General features: G+C 44.7%; 1 protein-coding gene across 1 annotated transcript in view; it reads left to right on the forward strand.

Moving 5' to 3' along the window:
* The window catches only part of BOP1 (BOP1 ribosomal biogenesis factor), a 54,032-nt gene extending 32,064 nt beyond the window's left edge, over positions 1 to 21,968 (forward strand). The window contains exons 15-18 of the mRNA XM_088060652.1: positions 10,383 to 10,458; positions 12,359 to 12,488; positions 18,778 to 18,931; positions 21,469 to 21,968. Of these exons, the coding sequence (XP_087916778.1) occupies positions 10,383 to 10,458; positions 12,359 to 12,488; positions 18,778 to 18,931; positions 21,469 to 21,822 (714 nt within the window). The 3' untranslated portion in view covers positions 21,823 to 21,968. The remainder of the gene's footprint in view (positions 1 to 10,382; positions 10,459 to 12,358; positions 12,489 to 18,777; positions 18,932 to 21,468) is intronic.
* The last annotated feature ends 1,952 nt before the right edge of the window (positions 21,969 to 23,920 follow it).

A 23,920-nucleotide genomic window follows, 5' to 3' on the forward strand; every position in this document is an offset into this window, starting at 1 on the left:
TCCAAATTCACCCAAAAACACCCCCCAAAAAACACCCCAAATTTACGCAAAAAACACACCCAAATTCACCCAAAACCGCACTTTTTCCCCATTTTTTCCTGTTTTTTCCCCATTTTTCCCCCATTTTTTCCCCATTTTTCCCCGTTTTTCCCCTGTTTTTCCCCATTTTTCCCCATTTCTCTCTGGTTTTTCCCCATTTTTGGGGGTTTTCCCATTTTTCCTCATTTTTCCCCATTTTTGGGGTTTTTTTTCCCCATTTTTTCCCCATTTTCCCCCATTTTTCCCCATTTTTTTTTTCCCCATTTTTTTTCCCCATTTTCCCCTGTTTTTCCCCATTTTTTTTTTCCCCATTTCTCTCTGGTTTTTTTCCCCATTTTTGGGGTTTTTTTCCTCATTTTTCCCCATTTTTGGGTTTTTTCCCCTTTTTTTGTGTTTTTTCCCCCATTTTCCCCATTTTTTCCCCATTTTTCCCCATTTTTAACCATTTCTCTCTGTTTTTACCCCATTTCTTTCTGTTTTTTTCCCCGGTTTTTCCCCTGTTTTTTCCCCATTTTTCCCCATTTTCCCCCAATTTTCCCCGTTTTTCCCCTGTTTTTTCCCCCATTTTTTCCCCATTTCTCTCTGTTTTTTCCCCATTTTTGGGGTTTTCCCCCATTTTTCCTCATTTTCCCCCCCATTTTTGGGGTTTTTTTTTTTCCCCATTTTTTCCCCATTTTCCCCCAATTTTCCCCGTTTTTCCCCTGTTTTTCCCCATTTTTTCCCATTTCTCTCTGTTTTTTCCCCCATTTTTGGGGTTTTCCCCCCATTTTTCCTCATTTTCCCCATTTTTGGGGTTTTTTTTCCCCATTTTTCCCCATTTTCCCCCAATTTTTCCCCGTTTTTCCCCTGTTTTTCCCCATTTTTCCCCATTTCTCTCTGTTTTTTTCCCCATTTTTTGGGGTTTTCCCCCCATTTTTCCTCATTTTCCCCATTTTTGGGGTTTTTTTTCCCCATTTTCCCCATTTTCCCCCAATTTTCCCCGTTTTTCCCTGTTTTTTTCCCCATTTTTCCCCATTTCTCTCTGTTTTTTCCCCATTTTTGTTGTTTTTTTTCCCATTTTTCCTCATTTTTCCCCATTTTTGGTTTTTTTTTCCCCTTTTTTTGTATTTTTTCCCCCATTTTCCCCATTTTTCCCCATTTTCCCCCATCTTTTACCATTTCTTTGTATTTTTCCCAATTTTTAAACATTCTTCCCCATTTCCCCCGTTTTTAACCATTTCTCTGTGCTTTTCCTCATTTTTGGGATTTTTCCCCATTTTTCTGTGTTTTTTCCCCTATTTTTCCCCATTTTTTCCCTGTTTTCCCCCATTTTCCCCTTTTTTTTTGTGTTTTTCCCTTTTTTTTCCCCATTTCTCCCCATTTTTCCCCATTTTTCCCCTTTTTTCCCCATTTCCCCCCATTTTTTCATGTTTTTTCCCCATTTTTCCCCGTTTTCCCCATTTTCCCCCATTTTCCCCCATTTCTTTGTATTTTTCCCTATTTTTAAACATTTTTTCCTGGTTTTCCCCATTTCTCCCCATTTTTCCCCATTTTCCCCAGTTTTTCCCCAATTTTTCCCCCATTTTTAACCATTTCTCTGTGCTTTTTCCCATTTTTTTGGGTTTTTTCCCCCATTTTTTTGGTGTTTTTTCCCCATTTCCCCCATTTTTCCCCATTTCCCCCATTTTTCCCCATTTCCCCCCATTTTCCCCATTTTTTCCTGTTTTTTCCCCATTCTTTAGATTTTTTCCCCATTTCCCCCCTTTTTTTTCCCCATTTTTCCCCATTTCTCTGTGTTTTTTTTTTCCCCATTTTCCCCCATTTTCCCCATTTTCCCCATTTTTCCCCCATTTTCACCATTTCTTTGTATTTTTCCCCATTTTTAAACATTTTTTCCTGGTTTTCCCCATTTCTTCCCATTTTTTCCCGTTTTTTCCTGTTTTTCCCCATTTTCCCCATTTCCCCATTTTTTCATGTTTTTTTCCCCATTTTTTTTTTTTTCCCCATTTTTCCCCGTTTTTCCCCATTTCCCCATTTTCCCCCATTTTTCACCATTTCTTTGTATTTTTTTCCTCCATTTTTAAAACATTTTTTTCCTGGTTTTCCCCCATTTCTCCCCATTTTTTCCCCATTCTCCCCCATTTCTCCCCATTTTTTCCCCATTTTCCCCCCAATTTTTCCCCATTTTTTCCCGTTTTTTCCTCATTTTCCCCCAATTTTCCCCATTTTCCCACATTTTTAACCATTTCTCTGTGCTTTTTTTTCCCATTTTTTTGGTTTTTTCCCCCATTTTTTTGGTTTTTTCCCCCATTTTTTCCCCCATTTCCCCATTTTCCCCCCCTTTTTTCCCCATTTTTTTTGGGTTTTCCCCCATTTTTTAGATTTTTCCCCATTTTCCCCCTTTTTTCCCCATTTTTCCCGGGGTTTTTCCCCCATTTTTCCCTGTTTTCCCCTTTTTTCCCCATTTCTCTGTGTTTTTTTTTTTTCCCCATTTTTGGGGGTTTTCCCCCATTTTTCTCTCAATTTTTCTCCATTTTTTTGTTTTTCCCCCATTTTTTTCCCATTTCCCCCATTTTTTTCCCATTTTTCTGTGTTTTTCCCCAATTTTCCCCAATTTTTTCCCCATTTTTTCCCCATTTTCCCCATTTTTAACCATCTCTCTGTGTTTTTACCCCATTTCTTTCTGGTTTTTCCCCATTTCCCCCATTTTTCCCCAATTTTCCCCCTTTCTTTCTCCCCATTTTCCCATTTTTAAACCATTTCTCCCCGTTTTCCCCTCATTTTTCCCCCTTTTTCCCCTTTTTTTCCCCCTTTCTCCCCATTTTTCACCATTTTTTCCTGTTTTTTCCCCACTTCCTTGTGTTTTTTCCTAATTTTTCCACATTTTTCCTGTTTTTTCCCCCTTTTTTCCCCCTTTTTTCCCCATTTCCCCCCATTTTTTTCCCATTTTTAAACCATTTCTCCCTGTTTTCCCCCCATTTTTCCCCATTTTTTCCCCATTTCTCCCCATTTTTAACCATTTTTCTGGTTTTCTCCCCATTTTGGTTTTTTTTTTTTTCCCCCATTTTTTCCCTGTTTTCCCCCATTTTTTCCCCATTTTTTCCCCATTTCCCCCCATTTTCCCCATTTTTTTGTTTTTCCCCATTTTTCACCATTTTTTTGTGTTTTTCCCTCATTTTTCCCCATTTTCCCCTATTTTTTCCCCTTTTTTTTCCCGTTTTCACCCATTTTTTAAACCATTTCTCCCCGTTTTCCCCCCATTTTTTCCCCATTTTTCCCCATTTTCCCCCCCCTTTTTTCCCCATTTTTTTCCCCATTTCTCCCCATTTTTCACCATTTTTCCAGTTTTTTCCCCATTTTCTTGTGTTTTTTTCCCCCATTTTCCCCATTTTTAACCATTTCTCCCCGTTTTCCCCCCATTTTTTCCCCATTTCTCCCCATTTTTCACCATTTTTTCCTGTTTTTTCCCCATTTTCTTGTGTTTTTTCCCCGTTTTTCGCCATTTTTTCCCCATTTTTCCCATTTTCTCCCAGATTTTTCCCGTTTTCCCCCATTTTCCCCCTTTTTTTCCCTGTTTTCCCCCATTTCTCCCCATTTTAACCATTTTTTCTGTTTTTTTCCCCATTTTTTGGGGTTTTTTTTCCCCATTTTTTTCCCTGTTTTTCCCCAATTTTTCCCCATTTTCCCCATTTTTAACCATTTTTTTGGTGTTTTTTCCCCATTTTTCCCCCATTTTCCCCATTTTTTCCCCATTTTCCCCCATTTTCCCCATTTTTTTTGTGTTTTTCCCCATTTCCCCCCATTTTCCCCATTTTTTTTGTTTTTCCCCATTTTTCACCATTTTCTTGTGTTTTTCCCCCATTTTTCCCCATTTTCCCCTATTTTTTTCCCCTTTTTTTCCCTGTTTTCACCCATTTTTAACCATTTCTCCCCGTTTCCCCCCATTTTTTCCCCATTTTTCCCCAATTTCCCCGTTTTTAACCATTTCTTTGTGTTTTTCCCCCATTTTTTCCCCATTTTTCCCCATTTTTTGGAGTTTTTTCCCTGTTTTTCCCCGTTTTTCCCCATTTTTCACTGTTTCTCTGTGTTTTTTCCCCATTTTTTCATGCTTTTTTCCCCGTTTTCCCCCATTTTCCCCATTTTTAACCATTTCTCCCCATTTTCCCCCCATTTTTTCGCCGTTTTCCCCCCATTTTTCCCCATTTTTAACCATTTCTCTGTGATTTCCCCCCATTTTTTCCTGTTTTTTCCCCCCCATTTTTTCCCCATTTTTAACCATTTCTCTGTTTTTACCCCATTTCTTTCTGTTTTTTTTCCCCATTTCCCCCCATTTTTCCCCATTTTTCCCTTTTTCCCCTTTTTTCCCGTTTTCCCCCATTTTTCCCCATTTCCCCCCATTTTTCAACATTTTTTTGTGTTTTTTCCCCATTTTCTTGTGTTTTTTCCCCATTTTTCACCATTTTTTTCCCCATTTTTCCCCGTTTTTCCCCATTTTTTCCTCTTTTTTTCCCCATTTTTCACCATTTTTTTCCTTTTTTTTTTTCCCCATTTTTCCCCCTTTTTTCCCCATTTCTCCCCATTTTTAACCATTTCTCCCTGTTTTCCCCCCAATTTTTCCCCTTTTCCCCCCAATTTTTCCCCATTTTTCACCATTTCTCCGTGTTTTCCCCCCATTTTTTCTGTTTTCCCTCCATTTTTTTCTGTTTTTTCCCCCTTTTTCCCCATTTTTTGGTGTTTCTCCCCATTTTTTACCATTTCTCCCCATTTCCCCATTTTTTCCCCATTTTTTCCCCATTTTTCCCCCCTTTTCCCCATTTTTTCCCCATTTCTCCCATTTTTTAACCATTTCTCCCCGTTTTCCCCCCATTTTTTCCCCCATTTTTCCCCAATTTCCCCATTTTTAACCATTTCTTTGTGTTTTTCCCCATTTTTTCCCTGTTTTTCCCCATTTTTTGGAGTTTTTTCCCTGTTTTTCCCCCGTTTTTCCCCATTTTTCACTGTTTCTCTGTGTTTTTTCCCCATTTTTTCATGCTTTTTTCCCCGTTTCCCCCATTTTCCCCATTTTTAACCATTTCTCCCCATTTTCCCCCCATTTTTTCGCCGTTTTTTCCCCCATTTTTTTCCCCATTTTTAACCATTTCTCCGTGCTTTCCCCCCATTTTTTTTCTGTTTTCCCCCATTTTTCCCCATTTTTAACCATTTCTCTGTTTTTACCCCATTTCTTTCTGTTTTTTCCCCATTTCCCCCCCCATTTTTCCCCATTTTTCCCCTTTTTTCCCTGTTTTCCCCCATTTTTTCCCCAATTCCCCCCCATTTTTTCAAACATTTTTTTGTGTTTTTTTCCCCATTTTCTTGTGTTTTTTTTTTTTCCCCATTTTTCACCATTTTTTCCCCATTTTTTTTCCCCCGTTTTTCCCCATTTTTTCCCCATTTTTTCCCCATTTTTCACCATTTTTTCCTTTTTTACCCCCATTTTCCCCCCCCTTTTTCCCCATTTCTCTCCCCATTTTTAACCATTTCTCCCTGTTTTCCCCCCCATTTTTTCCCCATTTCCCCCCCATTTTTCCCCCATTTTTCACCATTTCTCCGTGTTTTCCCCCCATTTTTTTTCTGTTTCCCCCCCCCCATTTTTTTTCTGTTTTTTTCCCCCCTTTTTTTCCCCATTTTTTGGTGTTTCTCCCCATTTTTTAACCATTTCTCCCCATTTCCCCCCATTTTTTTCGCCGTTTTTCCCCCCATTTTTCCCCATTTTTAACCATTTCTCCGTGCTTTCCCCCATTTTTTTCTGTTTTTCCCCCATTTTCCCCATTTTTAACCATTTCTCTGTTTTTACCCCATTTCTTTCTGTTTTTTCCCCATTTTTCCCCCCATTTTTCCCCCTTTTTCCCCTTTTTTTCCCTGTTTTCCCCATTTTTTCCCCATTTCCCCCCCATTTTTCACCATTTTTTTGTGTTTTTCCCCATTTTTCTTGTGTTTTTTCCCCATTTTTCCCCCTTTTTCCCCATTTTTTTCCCCATTTTTTTCCCCATTTTTAACCATTTCTCCACGTTTTTCCCCCCATTTTTCCCCCCTTTCTCCCCATTTTTCACCATTTTTCCAGTTTTTTCCCCCATTTTCTTGTGTTTTTCCCCATTTTTTTCCAGTTTTCTCCCCATTTTTTCCCCGTTTCCCCCATTTTTTCCCCTTTTTTTTCCCTGTTTTCCCCCATTTCTCCCCATTTTAAAAACCATTTTTTCCCCATTTTGAGGTTTTTTTTCCCCATTTTTCCCCCCTTTTCCCCATTTTTTTTTCCCCATTTTTCAACCATTTTTAAAACCATTTTTTTGTGTTTTTTTCCCCATTTCTCTCCCATTTTTCCCATTTCCCCCCATTTTTTTCCCCATTTTTTCCCCCTTTTTCCCCATTTTCCCCCATTTTCCCCATTTTCTGGTTTTCTCTCCCCATTTTTGGGTTTTTTTCCCCACTTTTTACCTGTTTTCCCCCATTTTTTCCCCATTTTTCACCATTTTCCCCATTTTTTTGTGTTTTTCCCCCCATTTCCCCCCATTTTCCCCCATTTTTTTTTGTTTTTCCCCATTTTTTCCCCATTTTTTTGTTTTTCCCCCATTTTTCCCCCTTTTTTTTCCCTGTTTTCCCCCATTTCTCCCCATTTTAAACCATTTTTTTCCCCATTTTGAGGTTTTTTTTCCCCATTTTTCCCCCCTTTTCTCTCCATTTTTTTCCCCCATTTTCCCCATTTTTAACCATTTTTTTGTGTTTTTTTTTTCCCCATTTTCTCCCCATTTTGTTTTCCCATTTTCCCCCATTTTTTCCCCCATTTTTTCCCCCTTTTTCCCCATTTCTCCCCATTTTAAACCATTTTTTCTGGTTTTTTTTCCCCATTTTTGGAGTTTTTTCCCCATTTTTTTCCCTGTTTTTCCCCATTTTTCCCCCCATTTTTAACCATTTTTTTGGTGTTTTTTCCCCATTTTTTTTTCCCCCATTTTCCCCATTTTTTCCCATTTTCCCCATTTTCCCCCCATTTTCCCCATTTTTTTTGTGTTTTTCCCATTTTCCCCCATTTTCCCCACTTTTTTGTTTTTCCCCATTTTTTCACCATTTTTTTTGTGTTTTTCCCCCCATTTTTTTTCCCCATTTTTCCCCTATTTTTTCCCCTTTTTTTCCCCGTTTTCACCCATTTTTAACCATTTTCTCCCGTTTTCCCCCCATTTTTTTTTCCCCATTTTTCCCCATTTTTCCCCCTTTTCCCCATTTTTTCCCCATTTCTCCCCATTTTTCACCATTTTTTCCAGTTTTTTCCCCATTTTCTTGTATTTTTTTCCCCCATTTTCCCCATTTTTAACCATTTCTCCCCGTTTTCCCCCCATTTTTCCCCATTTCTCCCCATTTTTCACCATTTTTTCCTGTTTTTCCCCATTTTCTTGTGTTTTTTCCCCATTTTTCCCCCTTTTTCCCCATTTTTCCCATTTTCTCCCCATTTTTCCCGTTTTCCCCATTTTTCCCCTTTTTTTCCCTGTTTTCCCCCATTTCTCCCCATTTTAACCATTTTTTCGTTTTTTCCCCATTTTGGGGTTTTTTCCCCATTTTTTTCCCCCATTTTCCCCATTTTTTCCCCATTTTCCCCATTTTTAAAAAAACCATTTTTTTGTGTTTTTTTTTCCCCATTTCTCCCCATTTTTCCCATTTTCCCCATTTTTTCCCCATTTTTTTTTCCCCCTTTTTCCCCCATTTCTCCCCATTTTTAACCATTTTTTTATTTCAGTTTTTTTCCCCATTTTTTGGGGTTTTTTTTCCCCATTTTTTCCCTGTTTTTTCCCCATTTTTTCCCATTTTTTTCCCCATTTTTCACCCATTTTTTCCTTTTTTTTCCCCATTTTTCCCCCTTTTTCCCCATTTCTCCCCATTTCTCCCCATTTTTAACCATTTCTTCTCCTGTTTTCTCCCATTTTTTCCCCATTTCCCCCCCAATTTTTCCCCATTTTTCACCATTTTCTCCGTGTTTTCCCCCCATTTTTTCTGTTTTTTCCCCCTTTTTCCCCATTTTTTTGGTGTTTCTCCCCATTTTTAACCATTTCTCCCCATTTTTCCCCCCATTTTTTTCGCCGTTTTCCCCATTTTTTCCCCATTTTTAACCATTTCTCCGTGCTTTCCCCCATTTTTTTTTTTTTTTCCCCCATTTTTTCCCCATTTTTAACCATTTCTCTGTTTTTACCCCATTTCTTTCTGTTTTTTCCCCATTTCCCCCCATTTTTCCCCATTTTTCCCCTTTTTTCCCCGTTTTTCCCCATTTTTCCCCATTTCCCCCCATTTTTCAACATTTTTTTGTGGTTTTTCCCATTTTCTTGTGTTTTTTCCCATTTTTCACATTTTTCCCCATTTTTCCCCCGTTTTTCCCCATTTTTTCCCATTTTTTCCCCATTTTTCACCATTTTTTCCTTTTTTTCCCCCATTTTCCCCCCTTTTTCCCCATTTCTCCCCAATTTTTAACCATTTCTCCCTGTTTTCCCCCATTTTTCCCCATTTCCCCCCCATTTTTCCCCATTTTTCACCATTTCTCCCTGTTTTCCCCCCATTTTTCCCCATTTCCCCCCCATTTTTCCCCATTTTTCACCATTTCTCCGTGTTTTTTCCCCCCATTTTTTTCTGTTTTCCCCCCATTTTTTTCTGTTTTTTCCCCCTTTTTTCCCCATTTTTTGGTGTTTCTCCCCATTTTTAACCATTTCTCCCCATTTTTCCCCCCCATTTTTTTTTCGCCGTTTTCCCCCCATTTTTCCCCATTTTTAACCATTTCTCCCCATTTTCCCCCCATTTTTTTCGCCGTTTTCCCCCATTTTCCCCCATTTTTAACCATTTCTCCGTGGTTTCCCCCCATTTTTTTCTGTTTCTCACCCATTTTTCGCCGTTTTTAACCACTGCTCTGGTTATACCCCATTGCTTTTTGTTTTTTCCCCATTTCCCCCCCATTTTTCCCCATTTTTCCCCCTTTTTTTCCCTGTTTTCCCCCATTTTTCCCCATTTCCCCCCCATTTTTCAACATTTTTTTGTGTTTTTTCCCCATTTTCTTGTGTTTTTTTCCCCATTTTTCACCATTTTTTCCCCATTTTTCCCCCGTTTTTTCCCCCATTTTTTTCCCATTTTTCCCCATTTTTCACCATTTTTTTTTTTTTTTTTCCCCATTTTTTCCCCCTTTTTCCCCATTTCTCCCCATTTTTAACCATTTCTCCCTGTTTTCCCCCCATTTTTTCCCCATTTTCCCCCCATTTTTCCCCATTTTTCACCATTTCTCCGTGTTTTTTTCCCCCCATTTTTTCTGTTTTCCCCCCATCATTTTTTTCTGTTTTTTTTCCCCCTCTTTTTCCCCATTTTTTGGTGTTTCTCCCCATTTTTAACCATTTCTCCCCATTTCCCCCCATTTTTTTCCCCATTTTTTCCCCATTTTTCCCCGCTTTTCCCCCCTTTTCCCCATTTTTTTTCCCCATTTCTCCCCATTTTTAACCATTTCTCCCCGTTTTTCCCCCCATTTTTTCCCCATTTTTCCCCAATTTCCCCATTTTTAACCATTTCTTTGTGTTTTTTCCCCCATTTTTTTCCCTGTTTTTCCCCATTTTTTGGAGTTTTTTCCCTGTTTTTCCCCCGTTTTTCCCCATTTTTCACTGTTTCTCTGTGTTTTTTCCCCATTTTTTTCATGCTTTTTTCCCCGTTTCCCCCATTTTCCCCATTTTTAACCATTTCTCCCCATTTTCCCCCCATTTTTTTCGCCGTTTTTCCCCCATTTTTTCCCCATTTTTAACCCATTTCTCTGTGATTTCCCCCCATTTTTTCCTGTTTTTCCCCCATTTTTTCCCCATTTTTAACCATTTCTCTGTTTTTTTACCCCATTTCTTTCTGTTTTTTTTTTTTTTCCCCATTTCCCCCCCATTTTTCCCCATTTTTCCCTTTTTCCCCATTTTTCCCTGTTGTCCCCCATTTTTCCCCATTTCCCCCCATTTTTTCAACATTTTTTTTGTGTTTTTTTTTCCCCATTTTCTTGTGTTTTTTTCCCCATTTTTCACCATTTTTTCACCATTTTCCCCGGTTTTTCCCCACTTTTTCCCCATTTTTCCCCATTTTTCACCATTTTTTCCTTTTTTCCCCCATTTTCCCCCTTTTTCCCCATTTCTCCCCATTTTTAACCATTTCTCCCTGTTTTCCCCCCATTTTTCCCCATTTCCCCCCCACTTTTCCTCATTTTTCACCATTTCTCCGTGTTTACCCCCCATTTTTTTCTGTTTCCCCCCCATTTTTTTCTGTTTTTTCCCCCTTTTTCCCCATTTTTTGGTGTTTCTCCCCATTTTTAACCATTTCTCCCCGTTTTCCCCCCAAAGCTGCCGCTGGCCGAGCTCCTGGTCGCCCACGGCGCCGACCTGGGAGCCAAATCCGCCCTGGACGAGACGCCCCTGGGTGGGTTTGGGGCAAAAACCCCGGATTTGGGACATCTGGGGACATCTGGGGACATTTGGGGACAGTTGGGGACAGTTGGGGACATTTGGTGACATTTGGGGACATTTGGGGACATCTGGGGACCTTTGCGGACATTTGGGGACATTTCAGTGACATTTGGTGACATTTGGGGACATTTGGGAACATTTCAGTGACATTTTGGTGACATCTGGGGACATTTGGTGACATTTCAGTGACATTTGGGGACGTTTTAGGGGACATTTGGTGACATTTGGGGACATCTGGTGACATTTGGGGACATTTTTGGTGACATTTGGGGACATTTGGGGACATTTGGGGACATTTGGGGACATTGACACTGACATTTGGTGACACTCAGGTGACACTCAGATGATATTGAGGTGACACTCAGGTGACACTGGGGTGACACTCAGGTGACACTCAGGTGACACTGAGGTGACACTGAGGTGACACTCAGGTGACAGGTGACACTCAGGTGACACTCAGGTGACACTCAGGTGACACTGGGGTGACACTCAGGTGACACTCAGGTGACACTGAGGTGACACTGAGGTGACACTCAGGTGACAGGTGACACTCAGGTGACACTCAGGTGACACTCAGGTGTCCCCAGATGTGTGTGGTGACAGTGACACGCGGTCGCGGCTCCTGGAGCTCCAGCAGAGACACTGAGGTGACACTCAGGTGACACTCAGGTGACACTCAGGTGACAGGTGACACTCAGGTGACACTCAGGTGACACTCAGGTGACACTCAGGTGACACTGAGGTGACACTCAGGTGACACTCAGGTGACACTCAGGTGACACTCAGGTGACACTCAGGTGACAGGTGACACTCAGGTGACACTCAGGTGACACTCAGGTGACACTCAGGTGACACTCAGGTGACATTTTGGTGTCCCCAGATGTGTGTGGTGACAGTGACACGCGGTCGCGGCTCCTGGAGCTCCAGCAGAGACACTCAGGTGACACTCAGGTGACACTCAGGTGACACTCAGGTGACACTCAGGTGACACTCAGGTGACATTTTGGTGTCCCCAGATGTGTGTGGTGACAGTGACACGCGGTCGCGGCTCCTGGAGCTCCAGCAGAGACACTGAGGTGACACTCAGGTGACACTCAGGTGACACTCAGGTGACACTCAGGTGACATTTTGGTGTCCCCAGATGTGTGTGGTGACAGTGACACGCGGTCGCGGCTCCTGGAGCTCCAGCAGAGACACTGAGGTGACACTCAGGTGACACTCAGGTGACACTCAGGTGACAGGTGACACTCAGGTGACACTCAGGTGACACTCAGGTGACACTCAGGTGACATTTTGGTGTCCCCAGATGTGTGTGGTGACAGTGACACGCGGTCGCGGCTCCTGGAGCTCCAGCAGAGACACTGAGGTGACACTCAGGTGACATTTTGGTGTCCCCAGATGTGTGTGGTGACAGTGACACGCGGTCGCGGCTCCTGGAGCTCCAGCAGAGACACTCAGGTGACACTCAGGTGACACTCAGGTGACACTCAGGTGACATTTTGGTGTCCCCAGATGTGTGTGGTGACAGTGACACGCGGTCGCGGCTCCTGGAGCTCCAGCAGAGACACTGAGGTGACACTCAGGTGACAGGTGACACTCAGGTGACACTCAGGTGACACTCAGGTGACAGGTGACACTCAGGTGACACTCAGGTGACACTCAGGTGACACTCAGGTGACATTTTGGTGTCCCCAGATGTGTGTGGTGACAGTGACACGCGGTCGCGGCTCCTGGAGCTCCAGCAGAGACACTGAGGTGACACTCAGGTGACACTCAGGTGACACTCAGGTGACACTCAGGTGACACTCAGGTGACACTCAGGTGACACTCAGGTGACATTTTGGTGTCCCCAGATGTGTGTGGTGACAGTGACACGCGGTCGCGGCTCCTGGAGCTCCAGCAGAGACGCGCGGCCGTGCTGAGGTCGCAGGAGAAACAGAAATCGCTGCTGCAGAGGAGAACGTCCAGCGCCGCCAGCCGGGGGTGAGGGGACATTGGGGACACTTGGGGACATTGGGGACACCCTGGGGACATTGGGGACACTTGGGGACATTGGGGACACCCTGGGGACATTGGGGACACTTGGGGACATTGGGGACATTTGGGGACATTGGGGACATTTGGGGTCGCTGCTGCAGAGGAGAACGTCCAGCGCGGGGAGCCGCGGGTGAGGGGACACTTGGGGACATTGGGGACATCTGGGGTGGCATTGGGGACATCACTGGGGACATTGGGGACACCCTGGGGACATGGGGGACACCCTGGGGACATTTGGGGTCGCTGCTGCAGAGGAGAACGTCCAGCGCGGCCAGCCGGGGGTGAGGGGACACTTGGGGACATCTGGGGTGGCATTGGGGACATTGGGGACATCATTGGGGGCATCATTGGGGACAGCTGGGGACACTGAGGGGACATTGGGTTGGCATTGGGGACATTGAGGACACTGAGGGGACACTGGGGACATCATTGGGGTGGCATTGGGGACACTGAGGGGACGTTGGGGACATCATTGGGGACATTGGGGACATCATTGGGGACATTGGGGGTGACAATGGGGACACTGGGGACACCGAGGGGGGATTAGGGTGACACTGGGGGGGGTCAGGGTGACTCTGGTGACACCGGGGGTGGCACTGGGGGGGTCAGGGTGGCACTGGTGACACCAGGGGTGGCACTGGGGGGGTCAGGGTGACACTGGGGGTGGCACTGGGGGGGTCACTTGGGTGGCACCGGGGGTGGCACTGGGGGGGTCAGGGTGGCACTGGTGACACTGGGGGTGGCACTGGGGGGGTCAGGGTGACACTGGGGGTGGCACTGGGGGGGTCAGGGTGACACCGGGGATGGCACTGGGGGGCTCAGGGTGACACCGGGGGGTGGCGCGGGGGGGGTCAGGGTGACCCTGGTGGTGACACTGGTGACACAGCGCTGTCACCCGCGGCCATCACCGCGCTCTGGGGGTGACACTGGATATCTGTAACCCCAAAAAACCCCAAAAAACCCCCAAAAACCCCAAAATCCCCAAAAAAACCCCAAAAAAAAACCAAAATCCCAAAAAAAACCCCAAAAAATAAAAAAAAAATCCCCCCAAAAATCCCCAAAAAACCCAAAATTCCCAAAAAACCCAAAATTCCCAAAAAAAAAAAACCCCCAAAAAATCAAAAAAAAAATCACCCAAAAAACCCCCAAAAACCTCAAAATTCCCAAAAAAATCCCCAAAAAACCCCAAAAACCCCCCAAAAAAATCCCCAAAAAATCCCAAAAAATCCTCCAAAAAACACCCCAAATTCCCCCCAAAAATCCCAAAAAATCCTCCAAAAAAAACCCCAAAACCCCCCAAAAAATCCCCAAAAAACCCAAAATTCCCAAAAACCCCAAAATTCCCAAAAAAACCCCAAAAAATAAAAAAAAATCCCCCAAAAAACCCCCAAATCCCCAAAAAAATCCCCAAAAAAGCCCCCAAAAATAAAAAAAAAATCCCCAAAATTCCCCCAAAATCCCCCCCAAAAAACTCAAAAAAAAACCCCAAAAACGCCAAAAATTCCCCAAATAAACCCCCCCAAAAATCCCCCCCAAAATCCTCAAAAAAAATCCTCCAAAATCCCCCCCCAAAAATTCCACCAAAATCCCCCCAAAATCCCCAAAAAAACCCCCAAAAATCTCCCCAAAAACCCAAAATCCCCCCAAAAAATAAAAAAAAATCCCCTAAAAAATCCCCAAAACCCCCCCAAAAAATCCCAAAAAAACCCCAAAAATCTCCCAAAAACCCCAAAATTCCCAAAAAAAAATCCCCAAAAAATCCCCCAAAAATAAAAAAAAAAATCCCCAAAATTCCCCCAAAATCCCCCCAAAAAAACTCAAAAACCCCCCAAAACGCCAAAAATTCCCAAATAAACCCCCCAAAAATCCCCCCCAAAATCTCAAAAAAAATCCTCCAAAATCCCCCCAAAAATTCCACCAAAAATCCCCCCAAAATCCCAAAAAAAACCCCAAAAATCTCCCCAAAAACCCAAAATCCCCCCCAAAAATGAAAAAAAATCCCCTAAAAAATCCCCAAAACCCCCCCAAAAAATCCCCAAAAACCCCCAAAAATCTCCCAAAAAACCCCAAAATTCCCCAAAAAAAACCCCAAAAAAATCAAAAAAAAATCCCCCAAAAAACCCCAAAAACCCCCAAAATTCCAAAAAAAAAATCCCCAAAAAAGCCCCCAAAAATCCAAAAAAATCCCCAAAATTCCCCCAAAATCCCCCCCAAAAAACTCAAAAAAAACCCCCAAAAATTCCCAAATAAACCCCCCCAAAAATCCCCCAAAATCTCAAAAAAAATCCCCCAAAAACCCCCCCAAAATTCCACCAAAATCCCCCCAAAAAAACCCAATAAATCCCTCCAAAATCCTAAAAAAAACCCCAAAAAAACCCCAAAAAATCCCCAAAAAAAAACCCCAAAAATCTCCCCAAAATCCCCCCAAAAAATCAAAAAACAAATCCCCCAAAAATCCCAAAAAAATCCTCCTCCAAAAAAAACCCCAAAATTCCCCCCAAAATCCCCCCAAAAACCCCCAAAAAACCCCAAAAAAAACCCAAAATCCCAAAAATCCCAAAAAAATAAAAAAAAATCCCCATAAAAAATCCCCCAAACCCCCCAAAAAGCCCCAAAAATCTCCCAAAAAACCCAAAAAAATTCCCAAAAAATCCCCAGGAAAATCCCTAAAAAAAAAATCCCCCCAAAAACCCCCAAAATTCCCAAAAAAATCCCCAAAAAGCCCCCAAAAAATAAAAAAAAAATCCCCAAAATTCCCCCAAAAAACTCAAAAAAAAACCCCAAAAAACCCCGAAAATTCCCAAATAAACCCCCCCGAAAATCCCCCAAAATCTCAAAAAAATCCCCCCAAAACCCCCCCAAAATTCCACCAAAATCCCCCCAAAAAAACCCAAAAAAAACCCAATAAATCCCTCCAAAATCCTAAAAAAAAAACCCCAAAAAACCCCCCAAAAATCTCCCCAAAATCCCCCAAAAAATCAAAAAACAAATCCCCAAAAAAAATCCCAAAAAAACCCCCCCAAAAAGGACAGAAAACCCCACAAAAATCCCCCAAAAAAAACCCCCAAAATCCCAAAAAAATCCGCCCAAAAACCCCCAAAAAAATCCCAAAAAATCCTCCAAAAAAACCCCCAAATTCCCCCCAAAATCCTCCCCAAAAACCCCAAAAAAAAAAAAACCCCAAAATCCCAAAAATCCCAAAAAATAAAAAAAAAAAATCCCCATAAAAATCCCCCAAACCCCCCAAAAAGCCCCAAAAATCACCCAAAAAAAAAAACCCAAACTTCCCAAAAAATCCCAAAAAAATCCCTAAAAAAATCCCCCAAAAAATCCCTAAAAAAATCCCCCCAAAAATCCCCCAAAAAATCCCTAAAAAAAATAAAAATCCCCCCAAAATCCCCCAAAAAATCCCTAAAAAATCCCCCCAAAAACCCCCAAAATTCCCAAAAAAATCCCCAAAAAATCCCCCAAAAAATAAAAAAAAAAATCCCCAAAAATCCCCCAAAAAACTAAAAAAAAAAAACCCAAAAACCCCGAAAAATTCCCAAATAAACCCCCCAAAAATCTCCCCAAAATCCCCAAAAAATAAAAAAAAAAACCCCCAAAAAATCCTCAAAAAGTCCCCCAAAAAATCACAAAAAACACCCCCCAAAAAATCCTAAAAAAATCCCCTAAAAAAACCCTAAAAATCCCCCAAAATCCCAAAGAAATGCCACCCAAAAAACCCCCCAAAAAAATCAAAAAAAATCCCCCCAAAATACCCCAAATTCCCACAAAAATCACCCCCAAAAAATTCCCCAAAACCCAAAAACTCCCCCAAAAAACCCCAAAAAAACCCCAATAAATCTCCCCAAAATCCTAAAAAAAAAACCAAAAAAAAACCCAAAATAAAAAAAAAACCAAAAATCTCCCCAAAAAAAAACCCAAAAATAAAAAAAAACCAAAAATCTCCCCAAAAACCCCAAAAAATAATAAAAAAAATCCCCAAAAAATCCCCTCCAAAAATCAAAAAAAACACCCCCAAAAATCCCCAAAAAACCCCAAAAACAAAAAAAAAACACCAAAAACCCCCCAAAAATAAAAAAAATCCCCCCAAAATCCCCCAAATTCCCCCAAAAATCCCCCCCAAAAATTCCCCAAAACCCAAAAACTCCCCCAAAAAACCCCAAAAAAAACGCAATAAATCTCCCCAAAATCCTAAAAAAAAACCCAAAAAAAAAACCCCCAAAAATCAAAAAAAACCCAAAAATCTCCCCAAAAAAAAACCCAAAAAATAAAAAAAAAACCAAAAATCTCCCCAAAAACCCCAAAAAAAATAAAAAAAAAATCCCAAAAAAATCCCCCAAAAAATCACAAAAAAAAACACCCCCAAAAAATCCCCAAAAAATCCCCAAAAATCCCCTAAAAAACCCCAAAATCCAAAAAAAATGCCACCAAAAACCCCCCAAAAATTCCAAAAAATACCCCCCAAAATACCCAAATTCCCCCAAAAATCCCCCCAAAACAACTCCCAAAAACCCCAAAAATCCCCCCAAAAAAACCCAATAAATCCCCCCAAAATCCTAAAAAAAACCCCAAAAACCCCCAAAAATCCCATAAAAATTCCAAAAATTTCCCAAAAAATCCCCAGAATTCCCCCCAAAAATCCCAAAAAAATCCCCCCAAAAATCCCCCAACAAATCCCCAAAAAAATCCCCAAAAACCCCAAAAAAATCTCCAAAAAAAATCCCCCAAAAATCCACAAAAAATCCCCCAAAATTCCCCAAAATCCCCCCAAAAAGTCCCAAAAGATCCCCCAAAAAATCCCAAAAATTCCTCAAAAAATCCCCAAAATTTCATCCAAAAAATCCCCCCCCAAAAAAATAACAACAAAAAAAATTCCCCAAAACCCCAAAAAAACCCCAAAAAAACCCCAAAAATTCCTCAAAAAATCCCCCAAAAACCCAAAACCCCCCAAAAATTAAAAAAAAAAATCCCAAAAATTCCCCAAAAAATCCAAAAAATAAAAAAAAAATCCCCCAAAAAACCCAAGAAATACCCAAAAAATACCCAAAAAATCCCCCAAAAATTCCCCCCAAAAAATCAAAAAAAATCCCAAAAAATCCCCAAAAATCCCCCAAAAATCTCCCCAAAAAACCCCAAAAAATTCCCCAAAAAAAAATTCCAAAAAAATCCCAAAAAAATCCCCAAAAATTCCCCCCAAAAATCCAAAAAAATCCCCCCAAAAATTCCTAAAAAAATCACTTAAAAATCCATAAAAATCCCCCAAAAAACCCAAAAAATCCCCCAAAAATTCCCCAAAAAACCCCCAAAAAATTAAAAAAAAAAAAACCCAAAAATTCCCCAAAACATCCCAAATATCCCCCCAAAAAATCAAAAAAAATTCCCCCCAAAAAAAATCCCCAAAAATCCCCCCAAAAAATCCCCCCAAAATCCCTCCAAAAATCCCCCAAAAAAATTCCCCAAAAAATCCCCAAAAATTAAAAAAAAAATCCCAAAAATCTCCCCGAAACCCCCAAAAAAACCCCAAAAAAATCCCAAAAAAATTCCAAAAAATCCCAAAAAAAATCCCCAAATGTTCCCTGTCATCCCCCAAATGTTCCGGAATTCCCGGAATTCCCGGATCTCTCCCGGCAGGAAGGTGGTGCGGAGGGTCAGCGTGTCCGAGCGCTCCAGGGGTGACACTGGATATCCATAACCCCCAAAAAATCCCCCAAAAAATCCCAAAAATCCCCAAAAAAGACCCAAAAAACCCCAAAAATAAAGAAGAAATCCAAAAAAATCACCAAAAAATCCCCAAAAAACCCCAAAAAATCCCCCAAAAAACCCCAAGAAATACCCAAAAAATACCCCAAGAAATGCCCCAAAAATTCCCCCCAAAAATCCCAAAAAATTCCCCCCAAAAAATCCCAAAAAAACCCCCAAAAAATCCCAAAAAATCCCCCCAAAATCCCTCCAAAAATCCCCCCCCAAAAATCCCCCCAAAAAAATCCCCCAAAAATTAAAAAAAGAAATCCCAAAAATTCCCCAAAAAATCCCAAAAATCCCCCCAAAAAATAACAAAAAAAACCCCAAAAAATTCCCCAAAAATTCCCCAAAAAAATCCCCAAAAATCCCAAAAAAACCCAACAAACCCCAAAAATTCCCCCCAAAAAATCCCAAAAAATCCCAAAAAATCCCAAAAAATCCCCCAAATGTTCCGGAATTCCCGGAATTCCCGGATCTCTCCCGGCAGGAAGGTGGTGCGGAGGGCCAGCGTGTCCGAGCGCTCCAGCCGCTACCGGCGCGAGCAGCAGCGCGAGGCCATCGTGTGGCAGCAGCGACGGGGACAGCTCGGGGACAGTGAGGACGAGGACAGGGGGACACCCGAGGGCATCGCCGGAGACGGGGTGAGGGACACTGGGGACGCCTCGAGGACATTGGGGACATTTGGGATACCTCGGGGACACTGGGGACAGCTCGGGGACATTACTGGGGACATTGGGGACATTACTGGGGACAGCTCGGGGACAGCGAGGACGAGGACAGGGGGACACCCGAGGGTATCGCTGGAGGACGGGGTGAGGGACACTGGGGACGTCATTGGGGACATCATTGGGGACACTAGGGACATCACTGGGGACATTGGGGACACCTCGGGGACATTGGGGACAGCTCGGGGACAGTGAGGACGAGGACAGGGGGACACCGGAGAGCACGGCCGGAGATGGGGTGAGGGACACTGGGGACACCTTGGGGACATTGGGGACATCATTGGGGACACTGAGGACACCTCAGGGACATTGGGGACACCTTGGGGACATTGGGGACATCATTGGGGACATTGGGGACACTTCGGGGACAGCGAGGACGAGGACAGGGGGACACCGGAGAGCACCGCCGGAGACGGGGTGAGGGACACTGGGGACATTGGGGACATCATTGGGGACACCTCGGGGACAGCGAGGACGAGGACAGGGGGACACCCAAGGGCATCGCCGGAGATGGGGTGAGGGACACTGGGGACACCTCGGGACATTGGGGACATCATTGGAGACATTGGGGACACCTCAGGGACATTGGGGACATCATTGGAGACATTGGGGACACCTCAGGGACATTGGGGACATTACTGGGGACAGCTCGGGGACAGTGAGGACGAGGACAGGGGGACACCGGAGAGCACGGCCGGAGACGGGGTGAGGGACACTGGGGACAGCTTGGGGACATTGGGGACATCACTGGGGACATTGGGGACACCTCAGGGACATTGGGGACACCTTGGGGACATTGGGGACACCTCGGAGACATTGGGGACACCTCAGGGACATTGGGGACATCATTGGGGACATCATTGGGGACATTGGGGACACTTCGGGGACAGCTCAGGGGACACCGAGGATGAGGACAGGGGGACACCCGAGGGCACCGCCGGAGACGGGGTGAGGGACACTGGGGACACCTCGGGGACACTGGGGACACCTCGGGGACATCATTGGGGACATCGGGGGGGATTGGGGACACTGGGGACATCACTGGGGACACTGGGGACAGGAGGACACTGGGGACTTTGCGGGACCTTGGGGACAACATGGGGGGACATTGGGGGTGAGGGACACTGGGGACCTTGGGGGACATTGGGGACATTGGGGACATTGGGGACATCGGGGTCAGGGACCTTGGGGACATTGGGGGACATTGGGGACATTGGGGACATTGGGGGACATTGGGGACATCGGGGACATTGGGGACATTGGGGGACATCGGGGTCAGGGACCTTGGGGACATCGGGGACATTGGGGGTTGGGGACATCGGGCTCAGGGACCTTGGGGACATTGGGGTCAGGGACCTTGGGGGGTTGGGGACCTTGAGGACAACGTGAGGGGACATCAGGGGTTGAGGGACCTTGGGGACCTTGAGGACCTTGGGGACATTGAGGATCTTGGGGACATTGGGGACCTTGGGGACCTTGGGGACAATGTGGGACCTTGGGGACATTGAGGACCTTGGGGACATCGGGCTCAGGGACCTTGGGGACATTGGGGGGTTGGGGACAGTGGGGACAATGTGAGGGGACATCAGGGGTTGAGGGACCTTGGGGACCTTTGGGTCAGGGACCTTGGGGACCTTGGGGACCTTGAGGACATTGAGGACATTGGGGACCTTGGGGACAATGTGGGACATTGGGGACCTTGGGGACCTTGGGGACATTGGGGATCTTGGGGACCTTGGGGACAATGTGGGACATTGGGGACCTTGGGGACATTGGGGACCTTGGGGACCTTGGGGACAATGTGGGACATTGAGGACCTTGGGGACATTGGGGACACTGGGGACATTGGGGACATTGAGGACCTTGGGGACCTTGGGGACATTGGGGATCTTGGGGATCTTGGGGACAATGTGGGACATTGAGGACCTTGGGGATCTTGGGGACACTGGGGACATTGAGGACCTTGAGGACCTTGGGGACAATGTGGGACCTTGGGGACATTTGGGTCAGGGACCTTGGGGACCTTGGGGACCTTGAGGACATTGAGGACACTGGGGACCTTGGGGACAATGTGGGACCTTGGGGACCTTGGGGACCTTGGGGACCTTGGGGACATTGGGGATCTTGGGGACCTTGGGGACAATGTGGGACATTGGGGACCTTGGGGACCTTGGGGACATTGGGGACATTGAGGACCTTGGGGATCTTGGGGACAATGTGGGACATTGAGGACCTTGGGGATCTTGGGGACATTGGGGACATTGAGGACCTTGAGGACCTTGGGGACAATGTGGGACCTTGGGGACAACGTGGGACCTTGGGGACCTTGGGGACCTGGGTCTCAAGGACCTTGGGGACACCACCTGAGCGCCACGGCCGCATCTCTGTGGGGACAAAGGCCACACCTCTCAGTGTCCCCATTGTCACCCCCCCTGTCCTTTGTGTCCCCTCAGGAGCCGTCCCCGGTGTCCCCAGAGCCCAACGGCTCCGCGCTGTCCCCGACGACGTCCCCGCGCTGTCCCCAAGGCGGTGACAAAAGCCACCCCCAAACCCTGGCCGACCTCAAACGCCACCGAGCCGCCGCCGCCGCCACCAAAACCCGGCCCGAGAGGGACCCCAAAAACCCCGAGAGGGACCCCAAAAACCCCCCTGGGGACCCCAAAAACCCCCCTGGGGACCCCAAAACCCCCCTTGGGGACACTTTTGGGGACACTTTTGGGGACATCTCGGAGCCACCGCGGCTGCGCCTGACGGCTCCGGCCGAGGAGGCGCCGGCCCAGAAGCAGCGCTGCTGTCGCCTGATGTGACGGAAATTTTGGGGCGTTTTTGGGGTTTTTTGAGGGTTTTTTTGGGGTCACCCCAAATCTTTGGGGCGGCCCCGAATTTTTGGGGGTGTCGGATGTCACTTTTTGTCCCCGTTTTTGTCACTTTTGTCACCTTTTGTCACCCGAGAAAAAGAAAAAAAAAAGGGTGAGGAAAGGAAACGGGGCCGGGTTTGGGTTTTTTGGGGGGATTTTGGGGGATTTTTGGGGGGTTTTGGGGTTTTTTGGGATTTTTGGGGGATTTTTTGGGGTGTCCCTAAATGTTGGTGAGGGGGTGGCGGGGAGTCTGAAATTTGGGGAGGGGGATGGGGGGTCCCAAAGATTTTGGGGAGGGCGGAGGAGCCCCTAAATTCCACATTTGGGGTTTTTGGGATCCCCTAAATTCCACATTTGGGGTTTTGGGGACACCTAAATTCACATTTGGGGTTTTGGGGATCCCCTAAATTCACATTTGGGGTTTTGGGATCCCCTAAATTCACATTTGGGGTTTTGGGGATCCCCTAAATTCACATTTGGGGTTTTGGGATCCCCTAAATTCACATTTGGGGTTTTGGGATCCCCTAAATTCACATTTGGGGTTTTTGGGATCCCCTAAATTCCACATTTGGGGTTTTGGGATCCCCTAAATTCACATTTGGGGTTTTGGGGATCCCCTAAATTCACATTTGGGGTTTTGGGGATCCCCTAAATTCCACATTTGGGGTTTTTGGGATCCCCTAAATTCACATTTGGGGTTTTGGGATCCCCTAAATTCACATTTGGGGTTTTGGGGACACCTAAATTCACATTTGGGGTTTTGGGGATCCCCTAAATTCACATTTGGGGTTTTTGGGATCCCCTAAATTCCACATTTGGGGTTTTGGGGACACCTAAATTCACATTTGGGGTTTTGGGGATCCCCTAAATTCACATTTGGGGTTTTGGGATCCCCTAAATTCACATTTGGGGTTTTGGGGATCCCCTAAATTCCACATTTGGGGTTTTGGGATCCCCTAAATTCACATTTGGGGTTTTGGGATCCCCTAAATTCACATTTGGAAAGTTTTTGGGATCCCCTAAATTCACATTTGGGGTTTTAGAACCCCCCCAAAATCCCAAATTGGAGGTTTTGGGAACCCCTAAATCCACATTTGGGGTTTTATGAACCCCTAAATCCACATTTGGGGTTTTTAGGACCCCCCCCAAACCCCAAATTCGGGGGTTTTGGGATCCCCCAATTCCACATTTGGGGTTTTAGGACCCCCTTAAATCCAAATTTGAGGTTTTAGGACCCCTCCAAGCCCCAAATTTGAGGTTTTTAGGAGCCCCCAAATCCCAAATTTGAGGTTTAGGGACCCCCCAAAACCCTCAGGAAAGTTTTGGGATCCCCCAAATCCACATTTGGGGTTTTATAAACCCCTAATTCCACATTTGGGGTTTTAGGACACCTCAGAATCCACATTTGGGGTTTTGGGAACCCCCAAATCCACATTTGGGGTTTTAGGACCCCCCCCAAATCCCAAATTTGGGGTTTTATGAACCCCCAAATCCACATTTGGGGTTTTAGGACCCCCAAACCCCACATTTGGGGTTTTAGGACCCCCTTAAATCCACATTTGGGGTTTTATGAACCCCCAAATCCACATTTGGGGTTTTTAGGATCCCCCAAATCCACATTTGGGGTTTTTAGGATCCCCCAAATCCACATTTGGGGTTTTATGAACCCCCAAATCCACATTTGGGGTTTTATGAACACCCAAATCCACATTTGGGGTTTTATTAACCCCTAATTCCACATTTGGGGTTTTTAGGATCCCCCAGAATCCACATTTGGGGTTTTGGGAACCCCCAAATCCACATTTGGGGTTTTAGGACCCCCCCAAATCCCAAATTTGAGGTTTTGGGATCCCCCAAATCCCAAATTTGAGGTTTAGGGATCCCCCAAACCCCACATTTGGGGTTTTAGGACCCCCTTAAATCCACATTTGGGGTTTTATGAACCCCCAAATCCACATTTGGGGTTTTTAGGATCCCCCAAATCCACATTTGGGGTTTTTAGGACCCCCTTAAATCCACATTTGGGGTTTTTAGGATCCCCCAAATC

The sequence above is a fragment of the Pseudopodoces humilis genome, chromosome 1 (genome assembly GCF_049639895.1).
Source record: "Pseudopodoces humilis isolate 2021_Gansu_Grassland_sample_001 chromosome 1, ASM4963989v1, whole genome shotgun sequence".
NCBI lineage: Eukaryota > Metazoa > Chordata > Aves > Passeriformes > Paridae > Pseudopodoces > Pseudopodoces humilis.